This window comes from Psittacula echo (assembly GCF_963264785.1).
Source record: "Psittacula echo genome assembly, chromosome: 4".
Taxonomy (NCBI): Eukaryota; Metazoa; Chordata; class Aves; order Psittaciformes; family Psittacidae; genus Psittacula; species Psittacula echo.
The window spans coordinates 21605169-21619754 of NC_137738.1; the positions used below are offsets into that span (position 1 = coordinate 21605169).

The following is a 14586-nucleotide window of genomic DNA, read 5'->3' on the forward strand; positions in this document are numbered from 1 at the left end:
AAAGGAATCGGTGTGAAGCAGCATGCCTGCGGTATTTACTTCTGTGGTGGCTGCAATGTTATTAAAGAATCATAAAATATTGGAGTGAAGCTGGTTTTCTTTAATCACTTATAACACAAAATCTGCAGCACGGCTGCCAGGGTGAAAAGCTGCCGTTGCAAACTTCCCTACCCCCTGCTCTTGGGATACACTCCACAAAAGCATTTGTGAGAAAAATCCCGAGCAAATACAACAGCAAAAAAATATGACTGCAAATTGTATTTCTCTGCAACTCAAAAAATACTCATAGAACATGTTTTTGCAGTAATTTTATAGCTCTTTTAGGATGAGATACTATTTGTTCTTTATGAATTCTTTCTGATCATTCTTCCTTTATGGCTAAATTAAGCACCGAATCCCATCATACTTTCCAAATGCAACATACTGCACTCCATGAAAGGACTCAATGAAGGTTACTACAGTTTCATTTTAGAAAACACATTATGATCTCAATTCCATTCCATTTAAAAAATAAAAGCTACAGTAACAAATATATAGATTTATACATAGTCAGACAGGAGCTTTAAAAAGCACTACTACCCTGTTACTTCAATATAATTTGAGGATTGAAGGACTTACAAATCATTACTGCAATGAAAACATGAACACCATCATCGAATTCATCTGGTCCCTTGTATTAATCTAGTGTGTGCTTAAAACATTTATTAGCTCAAAGAGTGAGTTAGTTGGTAACCTGAAAGCACAGACCTATATAATTTTCCGTATGTCTAAAGTATCAGTGGTCACATACGTAAAAAAGTTGGTAACTTTTAAAAATAATTAGGGGTTCCATCCAACAGATTACGTATTTCTTCAGCATCTGCTCTGTAAAACACAAATATCCCACTTCTCAACCTACCAAATTGGAGTTTTTTCATGACAGCCACATATTTTTCTTCAAGAGACCGTAAAACAGACAAAGGCTTGGGTTTCACAGCAGCCTTTTTGGAGTATTCAGCCATCTTCTTTTCTGTTACATAAAATGTGATGATTATTTGTAGTTAACCATGTTATTCTGAGACAAGTACAGCAAGCATGTAGGAAGTATTTAACTTGAAATGACATTTTATGGCTACATCGTTTGCACACAAGTCTCAAATCCGGGGATCACTTACAAGACACAAAACCTGGTTTTCTCATGACCCTGTGTTTCATTACCTGAACAGCTACAAGTAAATTAAGGTAATAATTTCAGTTCAGAAATAATTCATAACTGCTGCTGCTATCAATAGTCTTTTATTGTTTCTTCTATGTTTATTTTATTTAAAATTCAAAGCGTGACATATGCTTGTGTGGATGCACATTCACACAGGTATTCTTGATGCTCTGGCAAAATCAGGAGCTGATTACACAGGCCTTTTTAAAATCCACTCCCCTTTAGTTTTCTTTACTAGACAACCAGATGGTCCTCGAGCATCTGCAGGTTCAATCCATGATTTAGATTTTTGGTCTGTGTTCATCTAGTTAAGAGCTAATTTACTTCATAAGATGTAGTTTTAACATCAAAAGCTTTACTATTAAAGGTCATGTAGGTTGTCTTCTGCCAAGAAAAAAACCTGTAAGTCATGAGATGTACTCTAACTTACTGGCATTATTCTGTTTCCTGATAAAAACATTTAGGACTACTACAAGGTTTCAGCCACCTTTGAAAATGTAGTTGGGGCAGAAGTGAAGTATTTTTTTCTTGCCTTTAAGCTAATTGTAAGTTATCTGTTACTGAATGTATTACAAACAACACTATACAGTATTTAGAAAAGTATTTCTATTTTACCTTGGTTTGCTTGGCGCAAACTGGTGGTAGCAGCATAAACTATCTCCGCAGTTTTCTGGATGTCTGGTACCAAAAGCGTCAGCCCTTCCGGTTCTTGATCAGAAGTATCTGGTTTTACTCCTGCTTTAGCTTTGTCTTTTTTAGACCTGTTTTGAATACAGAAATAGGATGTAGCATGAAAGAAAGCTTTTTCAACCACTCATTAGTACTCAGCATATTTGTCAACAGGGAAAAATACCAAAGCTTAAAGGACCAAGTTTAAAACAAGTCTTCTGAAATGGAATGTCTCTGTGGACCTACAGGTTAGCCACTGAATGTAGCAATCAGCTGTGACAATACCAACACACAGTTTTGGTTTGACAAACAAAAGTATGTCTGACATGAAGAATAAAGATATGAACATGAAGGCAGCGAGACTAGTTTCTGCTTCAGCCATTTAGTACTGTTGATTGTTACGCTGAACGCTGACCTTATGTTTGAACATTTTCAATATGTGTTGGAAAAGTTTACAAAATCAATGTACCAGTGATCATGTGACAAATGTGCCTTTCATCCACCCATGCAGATCCTTGTGCAAAATCAAGTCCTAAACAGCTAATGAAGCACTCTTTCCTACTACACAATACACCAATTATTTAAAATACACTAATGGCAAAGCACTAGGAAACCTCTAGTAAAAATTCATAGCCTATCTGACCTACAACCCAAGCATCACGAGAGAGTGGGGCCAACATGAAGTTTGTCTCTCTCTGCAGTTCTCTCCTGCACTATAGAAGTTAAGACATTTTATTTCAATAATCAGTTTAATGTAGTATAATTTTGAAAGTCTTACAAATATAGAAGGCAGCTATATTAAACGTTTACAATGAACATATTGGAAATCAAAATGTCAATTTAAACATCTTAAATTTTTATAATGAAATAATTTGAAAATACAGTATCTACTAACACCAGTGTTTGATAGAAGGTAGTTGCCTTGTAATTTGAGATACATGTAAATATTTAGATTGTGACAACCCAGTCTCTACTATCCTTTATACTCAACTGTTGAAACAAAGATACGGTATTGATAACACTGTGACCTATATGTGATATTTAAAAGCTTCTATGTTTTAAGAGCTATCGTGTTTACATTGGTATCCTGCAAAACTTTGGAGATTTTAGTGCTAACAGCCCCCAAATGACTGCAATTTCTGTATTTCTTTTTTTGTTTTAACAGTACTTGTTCATTTTAAGACCCAAGCAAGTTCAACAGCCAAGCAGCACTGGTGTTTATAGTATTACACTACCATGCTAAGAAGCAAACCAGAAAGCTAGCTACACAAGAAAACCCAGTAATTTAATGCTTTGATGCCCCAAACATATTTCAGCAACTACCACATACTATGTCCTTTCTGCATTTTAATCTAGACTGAAATCATGCATAAAGAATGAGCCTCTAAACTATTCAGTAGAAGTGATTACAGTAATACTGAAAGCCTTTGCATAGTACCTAATCATACAAGAATATCCCTAGAGTGCATTAATAAAGGAATCCATTACTGTAGCGTGGTACATTTTTCCTGTTCCAGGCTAAGCCAAAAGGATGTCAGCCTGCTGTTAACCTGAAGCAGTACTGAGCTTTCAGATGCTAGAAGTCGGGAGGAAAGCCTCAGAGCCAAACAGGGTTGTTCAGCCTTTGAGGAACCATTTAAGACAAAAGACAAGGCAGCAGCAGCTGTCTCTCCCATTCATACTTTCAAAAATCCTATCACTGCCTTTTCCCTTGTGAAAAATCTAGGCCGCTATTTCTTAAATAACCTATTAACCAGGTTCAGAAATACATATTTAAGCCCGCTAAACCTCAGTGATAATCTGTCACAATGATCACAGACATGGTAGCAGCCACCAGTCTCAAGAACAGCGCACAAATTTAGAACAGCTTGCTGTTGATGGAGAATCCTTACGCTATTTGCTACAAAACCCTTGGAGATATTTTGGCTAAAATGAAATGTCAGTGGACTTATCCAAGAGAAAGATGTGTGAAAAGCAATAACAATGCGATTGGTGAAGATACTGAAAGTGAAATTAATTCTTACAAATTTATTTTCAAGACAGTTACCTTGCAGTGTTTCATCTTCCATGTGGTTTGACAATTTAGACTACCAGGTTTTTTTCCTTCTGCTTGGTCTTAGAATCAAAAAAATTAAAGTTTGGCCTTATTAGACAAAATGCTTAATCACATGCTTAAAACCTCCTACAGATATACTGAGTTACTGACAGCCAACTACCTGAACAGTCAAGGAACGTATCTAGCTGAAACTGTAGGAGAAAGAGGCATCTACTCAAATGCAAACTCTCAGTACCAATAACAGAATTCCCTCTCCCTCTCCTTGCGGTCCAGAACCTAGTTAACACTTCAATGCTTCAGAAATATCAGAAGAGAATGTGTTTTCTTAATGTCCCCTTTACCAAAATATGATTCTGTCCACTGCTACCATCAGCAAGACAGACAACATGGCCCTCTCCTCAGAGTAACTTTTAAAACCAAGTGTTGGCAGAATCGCTCTACCCTCTCACCTGCAGTTATCTGGAGCTTGCATGATGGTCTACATTACCAAGCCATCTAACTTCTGAGTCAGGCCAGAACTGTGTGAAAGCAGTTTAGGAATTAAAGTGCAAGATTCTGCCTTGGACACAAAACCCCTCCAGCCAAGGTCTCATATTTGACCTTGATTCTACCTAATCAGGGATTTCAGCCAGTTTCTTGGGGAGTACAAGCTAGCCCCACAAACCCCCCAAATCAGACATACTGCCTTATCAACATCTAGTTTCCTTACACAAGCCAGGCTTGTCTATTCTAATGGTTAGGGGAAACAGATTTTTTTTTTTTACCCCCTCTTTTGGGGAAAACCCCAACTGGTACGGCCAGAACTTGCAAGACTTCTATTAATGATGACCTCTGTTTTTTTATTTCCCTCATTGCCTCCCAACCTTTATTTGACTGAAATTTTTTGCAGTAAGAATACCAATTTAATACAGTTAATCCTGCACGCTTCATAAGATGCTGCCTGCTACATTATCTTACTCTCTACATATTTAGTGTTGTACAAACATATTTGGAGATATTTAACAATACTTTACAGCTTCTCAGTTTATTTACAATCACCATGTGGGCAAATCAACCGATTCTCTAGACTCTAGATAGGGAAATATGTCAAAGGTTCCCCAGTGCTATGTACCTTCACACTGATCACAAGTTTTAAAGTTCACACAGTTTTGTCATCACTTGCCACATGAGACAGAACTGAACTCCACTGCAGACATGAGCTACTGCACTTGATTTCATATTTCTTTTACAAGACCACAGCAGCCTTTTCTAACATCATAGCCTTCAAACATGGTTGATCATAATTATTAAATAAATGCAATTTCAAAAAGAAAAAATAAATTAGGTACATAATAAAATTAAAATCTTGTGTGAACCAGCTCTGGGACTGAAGGTAGAGTCGTGAAGCTGATCCATATTCCCATCTCCCTAAGGTAACAACATGCCCTGGTCTGGTAAATCTGAAAGTCTATATAGTTTCCTTAACCATATAGTTATAAAAGGGGTGAGACAGATGTAATTCAAAACCCTGTAAAAGGTTAAATGGGTTTTACATATAACTGACCAACTAGTGTATCTTAGAACACATGAAGCAAACCAAGGTCAAAGTCACTTCTGGCCTCTGTAAGCCCACAGTGGCCCTGCAGCCAGCTATATGAATCCCAACTAATAAACACTAATGGGCTTTGGTAGATTCAATCTTGGAGGTGGGAAGCCAGAATGTCAGGGGAATGCAAATGTTACTCCCAGGACAAAATTACAGCATTACTGAAGACGACTGGTTTTGGGTCATAAACCTATCTCTTAATGTAATCTGAAACACATGGTATTAATTTGTGTGCACTCAAGAAGAGCAGCCTGGTGACCACTCCACCATTTGTGAGCATGTATAACACAGGCAGACCAAATTATTAGTTGAGGAAATGTCCTCCCTTCTTGGCATCATCTCACTTTGATACCGCTGCTGAACTCCCACCTGGATTCAGAGCTGCAGTCAGCTCTATCCAAGGTGTAAGACACACAAGTGTTGCAGAGGGACAAGTGGAGTCCCAGCTGGAGAGAGGGAGTTGCTGGGAATTACAGGGCTCTGCCAAAAACATATGAACGAGGAGATGAAATACCAAAATCAAAGTGATAAAGCCAGTAAGATCCTTCAGCTCCCTCCCTGCACTCTAGCAACCTGTATACAGATTTCTGCATGCAAATAACCTAATGGTGTTACCAAACTCCTGAGCTCCGATAGTATGTTTTTCAATGGTATTACAAAGAAATGTGAGAACCTCATGAATACTACTCATGAATAATAAGCTACAGTCAAATACATAACCATATGAATATTTTGCTATAAATGTTCTCTATTTTTGGGAAACACTTAAAGGTCTGCATTATGCTGTACATTTCTTTCTGCTAAGATTCTGCTTGTGGAGCAAAAGGTAATGCAGTTATTTAGTTACAGTTTTCAAAGTGGAGGAGAAGCCAAATATTTAATTTAGACTTAGACACTTTCATAGTTTTTCAACCATTGAAGAAAAAGAAGACAAAATCATGTCACCTTGTATTTAAAGGGATGACAGTCACCAATATATTTGCTAAAAGAGACAGCAGCATACATGCTAATAATTTAAGCCATTAATTTAGCTTGTGCTAGAAGTTGACAGCCTTCTCTTCACACTGTGCCAAATGAATAATGAATGATATACTCCCAGGGCAACTTTAATTTTTAAAGCCAATACTAATACTTACTCATCCATGCCTGCTACTTTGAGGTAAATGTGACGATATGGAATGATATCTTTACCAAAGCATTCACCAAATAAAAGGGAATGCACCATCCAGCCCCTGTGTACTACTGAGACAGCGCTTATAGCAGACTTCTGCTCGGTTTTGATATTCATTGGCTTGGGATAAACCTGCCATGGGCTCCCACCAGGCGTAGCTCCCACCAGGCGTATCACCCTGCCCTCATGGTTTTCCACAGGTACCAAATAGAAGCTTGTTCCTTCCAGTAATTCATAGATTCTTAAACTAACTTCCTGAAATCAGGCAAAACACGCAAGGGACCATGCCTTTGCAGATAAACACTGGTGAAAACTCGTGACCTTCTCTGAGCTGGCTCCACATCCTCCTCCTTAGGACTTCCAGAACTGTATTTACAGACACTATGCTGAAGCAGTCCAAACCGGTAAAGGCTGCAGGACAGATCCTCACAGCCAACCATCAGGCCTGAACAGAGGTTTGAGAGTGCAGTGAAAGAAACGGACAGTTGTTTTGTCTTCTAAAAAAAACAAAGCAAATTACACCTCAAGTCTTGGTACTAAATTATAAAGAAAAATTTCTGGTTGCAAAACCTACCATTTCACATAGTAGTTCTGCAAAAAAAGAACCCAGTGAAGACAGTGAAAAGCTGTAGAAGGGAAAATGCCAGGGGCCTACCTGGTTGCATTCCAGCAACCTCACGTTACAGAAAAAACATCCAGGTCGTAACAACGATTTGGCAGTCAGACAATCTTGGAACTGTGCAGGATTAACCCTCAGTAGCAGCATGACAAGTGATAGAAGTGTGAAGATGACCGAATTCAGATCTCCCTCAAGCAGCTATTGTGGAGGTGGCCAAAGGGATGTGGACAGATAAAGCACAGCTGGGAATTTTAGACATGGGCTTGCTAGACTCCACACTGTAAAATAAGCCAACAGCTTATTTTGCCAAATTTAACAATTTGCCATGAAGTTCCCCTGGCAGATGGCGGCTCAGATGAGCCTGCTTTGCTACGTGGCATAGAGCTCAGCCATCACAGCAATCAAATGTCTCAAACTCAGCCCCAGTGGCAACCATTACACAAGCATGACCATGCTCAAACTAGTGATGGCTTTTGACTCCCTAGCAGTCCTAGCAGTCATGAGAAATCACCTCATACCTAAATGTCTTCTCCATTATCCAGAAACCTCCCCATTTCCTGACAGAATATAAATATTTTTTGAAAATAAATAAAATCAAATGGACAGTCCAAAACTGTTCCTCTTAAAGTCTGGAACTAAGCAGACACTCTCACTCCAACCTGGAGGTGACATCTGGTAGACATGCAAGTAGAAATGCTCTCCAGACAAAGGAAAGTCTTGTCTTTGAAAGCAGATCCCATAATTATGTTGTTGTTCTGGCATTTGACCTAAAAGGGGCAGCAGATTGTCCCATTTAAGAAACTCATGCCAGCACTTGCTCATATTGCTGGCACCCCTTCAACTAAAATACTGAGAATTAAAACATTCCACCCCAATGATTCCAGGCTGCTCACCCTGTTGGTGTTTTCATCCTTGCTTAGACACTGCTTTAGAGACAAACAGTATTATGCTTAACCCAACCAATGAAAGACAAGTCATATCAAAGTCATACAAGAAGACTGAACAGATAATGTAACTGAAACAACCATGGGATTTTTATCAAATTCATCAACTATTAAAATAATACCAACTGTGCTTCTAGAATTCTTCTTTGTTTTCAGACCCTGAGCTGACACTGAAGAAATAGTTATTTTACCAAATTGAAAAGATCTTAAGAGTGGTAGTAATGTGCCATTCTCACAAAGAAACTTTTTAGACTTCACCTGGGAAGTGACATGAGAAGACAGACGTTTCCATGCTCATTAAATCCAAGGCTCACGTGTGACCAGATTAACAAAAAAAAAGTGTGGTAGAGATTTTACACATACATCTATACCAGAAAGGGATTACCCAGAAGCCAAATACATTTTATTTTCTATTTTAAGAAGATTACGTATACAATTATCTACATAATACTGGCAGCAAGCACAAGCTGACATTTTTAGGTGAGTATCCAACATACGTAACTATTATTTGTCCTTTCTAATTCTGTTTCTTTTGCATTAAACTGGCAAGAAAAATCCCACTGCAGGTACCTTACGTGCTTGATATGCAAGATTACTAATCTCAGTCAAGAAGGATTAAAGAAATTCATGGTTAAAGACCAGAATATCAGCAGATACTAGAAAGAGTTCCCAAAAATGGGATTCCTGCTCTGAAAAATCTCTGGGGTACTGGTTGGTAAATATTCTCAGTTTAGAGTGGGAGGAAGAAATTCTACAGGCACCTTTTCCTGACATTATATTGACCTTCTTTTTGTGACATATCCACATATGCTGACGGAAAGCACTACATTTTGCAGGGAAGGACAGGTATTATTTCCTAACAAGCCGTCTTTAAATTGGAAGCACGTAAACAGAATCAAGAAATCAATTAATTGCTGGAAGCAGAAAATTACTGAAAGAAAGAAATGAAAATTTGTATTGCAGCATTTGCAGTTAGCAGTGAAGTGACAGAAGCACACAAACCTCCCCCAGCTTCTCTGTGTTGTACAAAAAATTCTTCGTAAATAGTAAAATAAAACAGATTACAAGCATAAATCTGGATCAAACAATGGTACATTCTCACTCCAGACCGCAGCACCCATTCAGATAAATATACAGAACTAAATCTTCTTTTGCTTCTAGATTCATGGTATGTAGGTATAAAATACAGTTTCAATGAAGATCAGGAATGATGAAAGCGCTTACCTCAGTCGGTTGGTATAGGTATCTACGCAGGTCTTCATTTTAGCCAGCAAAGTCCCAACAGAAGCTTGTGACTCCAACTGTTCCTCCTCCTCTTCACTACTTTCCCCTGACAGGGGCAGCAGTAATGGTACCATCGATGTGCAGGAGGCAATAGCACGGAGTAATTCTAGCAGAGCTCGGTAAAGGGGAACGTGTCGGGCCATATCCAAAACTAAGAGAGAAAAACAGTTTACGAAAATTAGTCAAATTGAAGAGTCTTAGTACAGATGTTTTAAATAGAATAGTTAGATTCTAATTGTTATTAAAATACTAATTACATTAAATGGTAAAAATACAGTATTTTGCAACAGGCATTTGTAATTTGTGAAAGAATTGAATAAGATACCTAGAAAACAAAGGTTAGCAGGAGATATAAGAAGACAAGAGTGCTAACAAGGTATGGAACAGGATCACCATACACTATATTAATTTCTAGCAGCCTAATACACAATCCTGGCTCAAGTTGTATGTCAACAGTAATTGCAAACAAGTATCTATGGAGGAAAAATTGTAACTTACAGTGTAGCAGGGTAGCATTTGCTGATTCTTATAGCATAAGCATTAATAAAGACAGACTTTCATATGACCCATTTTATAGTTATCTTCTCCTTTGGGAAAAGTTGTCTGCATTACTGCAGAATATTTATGGTCATGAAATACATGAAGTTACCTACTAAGAAGCTTAGCTTTGCTCCTTTTCATGGAGAAAGTATCATTTTAAAAAACATTACACTTTCCTCAGAGCATGCAGAGGCTCTGAAAATGATGCAGATTTTATCTGCATACATACGAACCACCACGCAGTAAACATGAATAAGAACATATATTAGGTGGGCAGCCTTAGTGCTGCTCAGTGTGATGTATACGTATCACAGAAGGAACCGTGGTTAGAATGTGGACATCAGCTCCTCTGAGGAGAAGACAGGCAGAGACACACAATTCTAGTGGATTCTCCAGCACCACATTGTTTATTTTTCTTTTCCACTTGCTTGGAGAAATACATAATGGATGTCATTTCAACTGACTTTCTATCATTAACAGAAATCCTGGAAATCTAGCAATACGCAGATACTTTAACACAGCTGCTTCCTCTGTCCCTAGGACATGCTATTTTTAACCTAACTGCAGAAAAAAATTGCTCTAGTTCAAAGTACTTACAAGTGACCGAGTTTATGATAAAATAAATCTGTTATTTTCCAGAAAAACAAAACAAACAAAAAAAAACCTCAACAAAAAGCCCCGACAACTTGCATTAGGGCAGAACAAACCATAGAAGAACTCTTTAATATTTCATTTAGCACATCTCATCCTCCAAGCTAAAAGCAGATCACAAACTTTCATCTGTCACCAAACTCTTAGCTCTAAATACAGCACAATGGGACAGTATAAACAGCCAAGCAAAATTCAACAAGCCAGTTTATCCAAGTTTAAATATACATTTCTCTCTCTCTACAAAGAGTTCTTTGATCAATAGCTTGCTATTTGTATTTTGAAACTGTTACAATGGCACAAAGTCTTCATTGGGTGAAGTTCTGATGTGGTGAACAGGAAGAAGATTTACTGGATCAAAGTACTAATGTGTCAGGCTTGGTATCATGGCTCTAAAAATATCCTGTGTCAAAATATCCCATGTATTTAAAGCAAACTCCACTGAATTTAAACACTGGCATTAAGAAAATCAGTTTCAATAATCTGATCCTTACGTTTTATATATTTTTATATATATCCATTCCTTACGCTCAGTCTCCAGGGAACAACAGTTGCCCGCAGAAAAATCCCCACAATGTGTAAAATTGCCTTAAACATGAACAGATCTGATGATGGTAAAATTAAGCAAGAAGTAAAAAAAAGAAAAGGAGAAAGAAGGGCGGGGGAGGAGGGCGTAGCAGGGCGAAAGGAAGGGAGAAGTGGAAATCCTAAAACCACATATAGCCCCCATCAGAAACCTCCCGCCTGCACTGCTAACCATGAAGCAGCTCTTCAATGTAATCAACTGCTGTTTATTATGGAGGCAGCGAGTGAAGGAGAGATACAACCTCTTAGATAAACACAGCATTTCACTTCTGGAAAGCTTTTATTTATTTTAACCATGAAATTTTCATGAGACCAGAATACGTAACTGGAAATCCTGCACTGCCTGCCTGCCCTCTCCCTTGCTAAATGGGATAGTTAAATTCAAAATTACTGTCATGAGGGAAACTGAACTGATGTAACTTTAAAATGGGACTGTTTTCCAGAAAGATAGGAGAGATTTCTGGGTTTAGCAGATTCAACTCACTTGCACTGCTTTGCAATTGTTCCCGTGGGAAACACATGAAATGCATTCACTTGGTTTCAATTTAAACAATCTTTTAGGGAACAGCTACCAATTTCTTTTACCTTAACATTCGACTCTCCTAAACTCAATTTCTTGATACCACTATGCGTCTTACGCTATTTTCGTCCAAGGCCTGTATCGTGCTTAGAAAGGATTATGACTCATGCAAGTCTGTCCAAAATGCCAGAATTTCCCACCCATCCCCAATCTAAATCCTAAGCCATGTTTACCAAGGCTGGGTGTCTGTAAGTAAGTATCAGAAAAACTTGCTGTAAAGAACGCAAAATTGGCAAATTACAGTTTATTACCTTTATTTGGCAGTTCACCTACTCCTTGTGCCTACTTTGCTTTCAAATGAAAGGGAATGCCAAAATTACTACTAAAGTATGTATCTGCAGACACAGCTTTGCTTTCTGAAATAGGTTAAGAAGACTTGAGCATTTTTTACATCCCTTTACACATAACTGGATGTTCCAAACTGGACAGCAATCAATTTTTAAGACACTATGTTTATGCCACTAGGACTGAGACACTCTGTAAAATACTCCCCTGGGCCAGATCCACTGTTTGCCAACTTGTCTGTCTCCTCCTGGTATGGCCAGCTGCACCTGCAGCCATCCAAACAGCACCTTCCTGAAGTCCAGAAGTGTTCAGACTAGAACTTCAGTGTTTGGGCTGTACCACTCAGCTGCCACCATTATCTTTACCGCTTTTAGTGTTTGCAGCCTATTCAGATAGTTGGGATTTAGGATAGATGCCTTCCCTTTAGATATCATGTCTAATGAGAGTATTTCAGAAACCTTTGTGTGAAAAACAAAACAATTTATATTCTGTAACAAAGTCTTTTTAAGGAACTGAATTAAAATACTAAAAATATGAATAAAAATACAGAATACAAATCTGCAAATGAACAAATCCTATTTCCATTAAATAAAAGCAATGCACCCTTTGGACTATCATCCTTATATAAAGGTATCTTACCAACTAAGATGCCAGCAATTTGGATTTTAAACAAATACAAACTTCAATGAAGAACAAGTGTTAAATGTAACCCACTGCTTTCTTCCAAGTGTGTTACTCCTTGGGAACACATCCAGCTTCTTTCTGCCTGAGTGAGTTGGGCAACGTGGGTGTAGCGTAACACTTTACTTGAATTAAATAAGGTAGCTGCTTGTATAGGAAAGAAAATCCAACACATCACAAAATAGAAACAGATACTTTTGTTTATAGCAGAGCTAGAATTTGAATAGCATTAGCACATCTCAAATATGTCAGAATTTTTTTTTATATGGGTACTTCAGTTGTGTTAAGAAGGCACTAACATTATTATTATTTGATTTCTGTGGGCATGCACATAAGCGCACCAAACTGCAAATACACAGCATTCCTAAGAAAATTAAAACAGGAGATTAAATTCTTAGCTTTGTAAAAATAACAGATAGATATATTACCTAGGATTCTCTGTTATTCCAAAGTCAAAACCATTATTGAATAATGACAAATTCTTTCTCCAAACAGATCAGTTTGGTGCTCTCAAGACTCCCACACCGCGTGTGTGCCTGGACTTCCTTGGCTGTCAGGCTTGCACGGACGGGGGTCTTTCACATCTGCCCATTTTTGTGCTGTTGGTGCTTGCCGATTCTGCAGGGCAGTGAATTGCTGAGGAAGGTGAAACCCCCTTGTACCATGGACCAGTTCAGAAGCTGCCCCTTGTTGACTCCCAAACACAACTGCTGCCCAAGAGAGCCTATCTCGGTCGGCTTCTGCTAGGTGTCCTGAGCATTTGCCATTTATTTCTACCAAAAGAGAGGTAATAGAGAAGCTGACAAGGACAGGTGCCATGCTTGACCTCGTGCTCACCAACAGGGAAGGGCTGGTTGGAAATGTGACGCTCCAGGGCAGCCTTGGTTGCAGTGACCATGAGATGGTTGAATTCGAGATCCTTGGGACAGTGAGAAGAGCATGCAGCAAGCTCACTGCCCTGGACTTCAAGAGAGCAGACCTTGGCCTCTTCAGGAACCTGCTTAGTAAGGTTCCATGGGATATAGCCCTAGAGGGCAGGGGGGCCCAAGACTGCTGGTTGTTATTCAAGGATCACCTGCTCCAAGGTCAGGACTGTTGCATCCCAACTAGAAGGAAGTGCAGCAGGAGGGCCAGGAGACCTCCTTGGATGGATAAGGAGCTGCTCAGGAAAATTCAAAGGAAAAAAGAGGCTTATAGAAGGTGGAAGCAGGGACAGGCGGCCTGGGAAGAATGCAGGGATGTTGTCCGGGAAGCTAGGGACCAGGTGAGGAAAGCTAAGGCCCAGTTAGAATTGAACTTGGCTAGGGATGTTAAGGATAACAGGAAGGGATTCTATAGGTACGTAGCGAATAAAGACAGTCTAGGGACAACGTAGGCCCTCTCTGGAAGATATCTGGAGAACTGGCTACCCTGGATTTGGAGAAGGCTGAGGTTCTTAATGACTTCTTTGCCTCGGTCTTCACTGGCAAAGGCTCTGACCGCATCACCCAAGTCTTGGAAGGCGGACGCAGGGACTGTGAGAATGAAGACCCTAGGCCCACTGTAGGAGAGGATCCGGTCTGAGGCCATCTTAAAAACCTGAACGTACACAAGTCCATGGGACCTGACGAAATCCATCCGCAGGTCCTGAAGGAGCTGGTGAATGAAGTTGCTAAGCCACTGGCCATCATATTTGAAAAGTCATGGCAGTCAGGTGAAGTTCCCAACGACTGGAAAAAGGGAAATATAACCCCCATTTTCAAGA

At 39.1% G+C, this 14586-nt stretch overlaps 1 protein-coding gene across 1 annotated transcript in view; it reads right to left on the bottom strand.

Moving 5' to 3' along the window:
• The window catches only part of BIRC6 (baculoviral IAP repeat containing 6), a 178119-nt gene that overhangs the window by 15076 nt on the left and 148457 nt on the right, over nucleotides 1-14586 (bottom strand). The window contains 3 exon segments of the mRNA XM_080614540.1: nucleotides 899-1009; nucleotides 1811-1956; nucleotides 9464-9674. Coding sequence (XP_080470666.1) covers nucleotides 899-1009; nucleotides 1811-1956; nucleotides 9464-9674 — 468 coding nt within the window.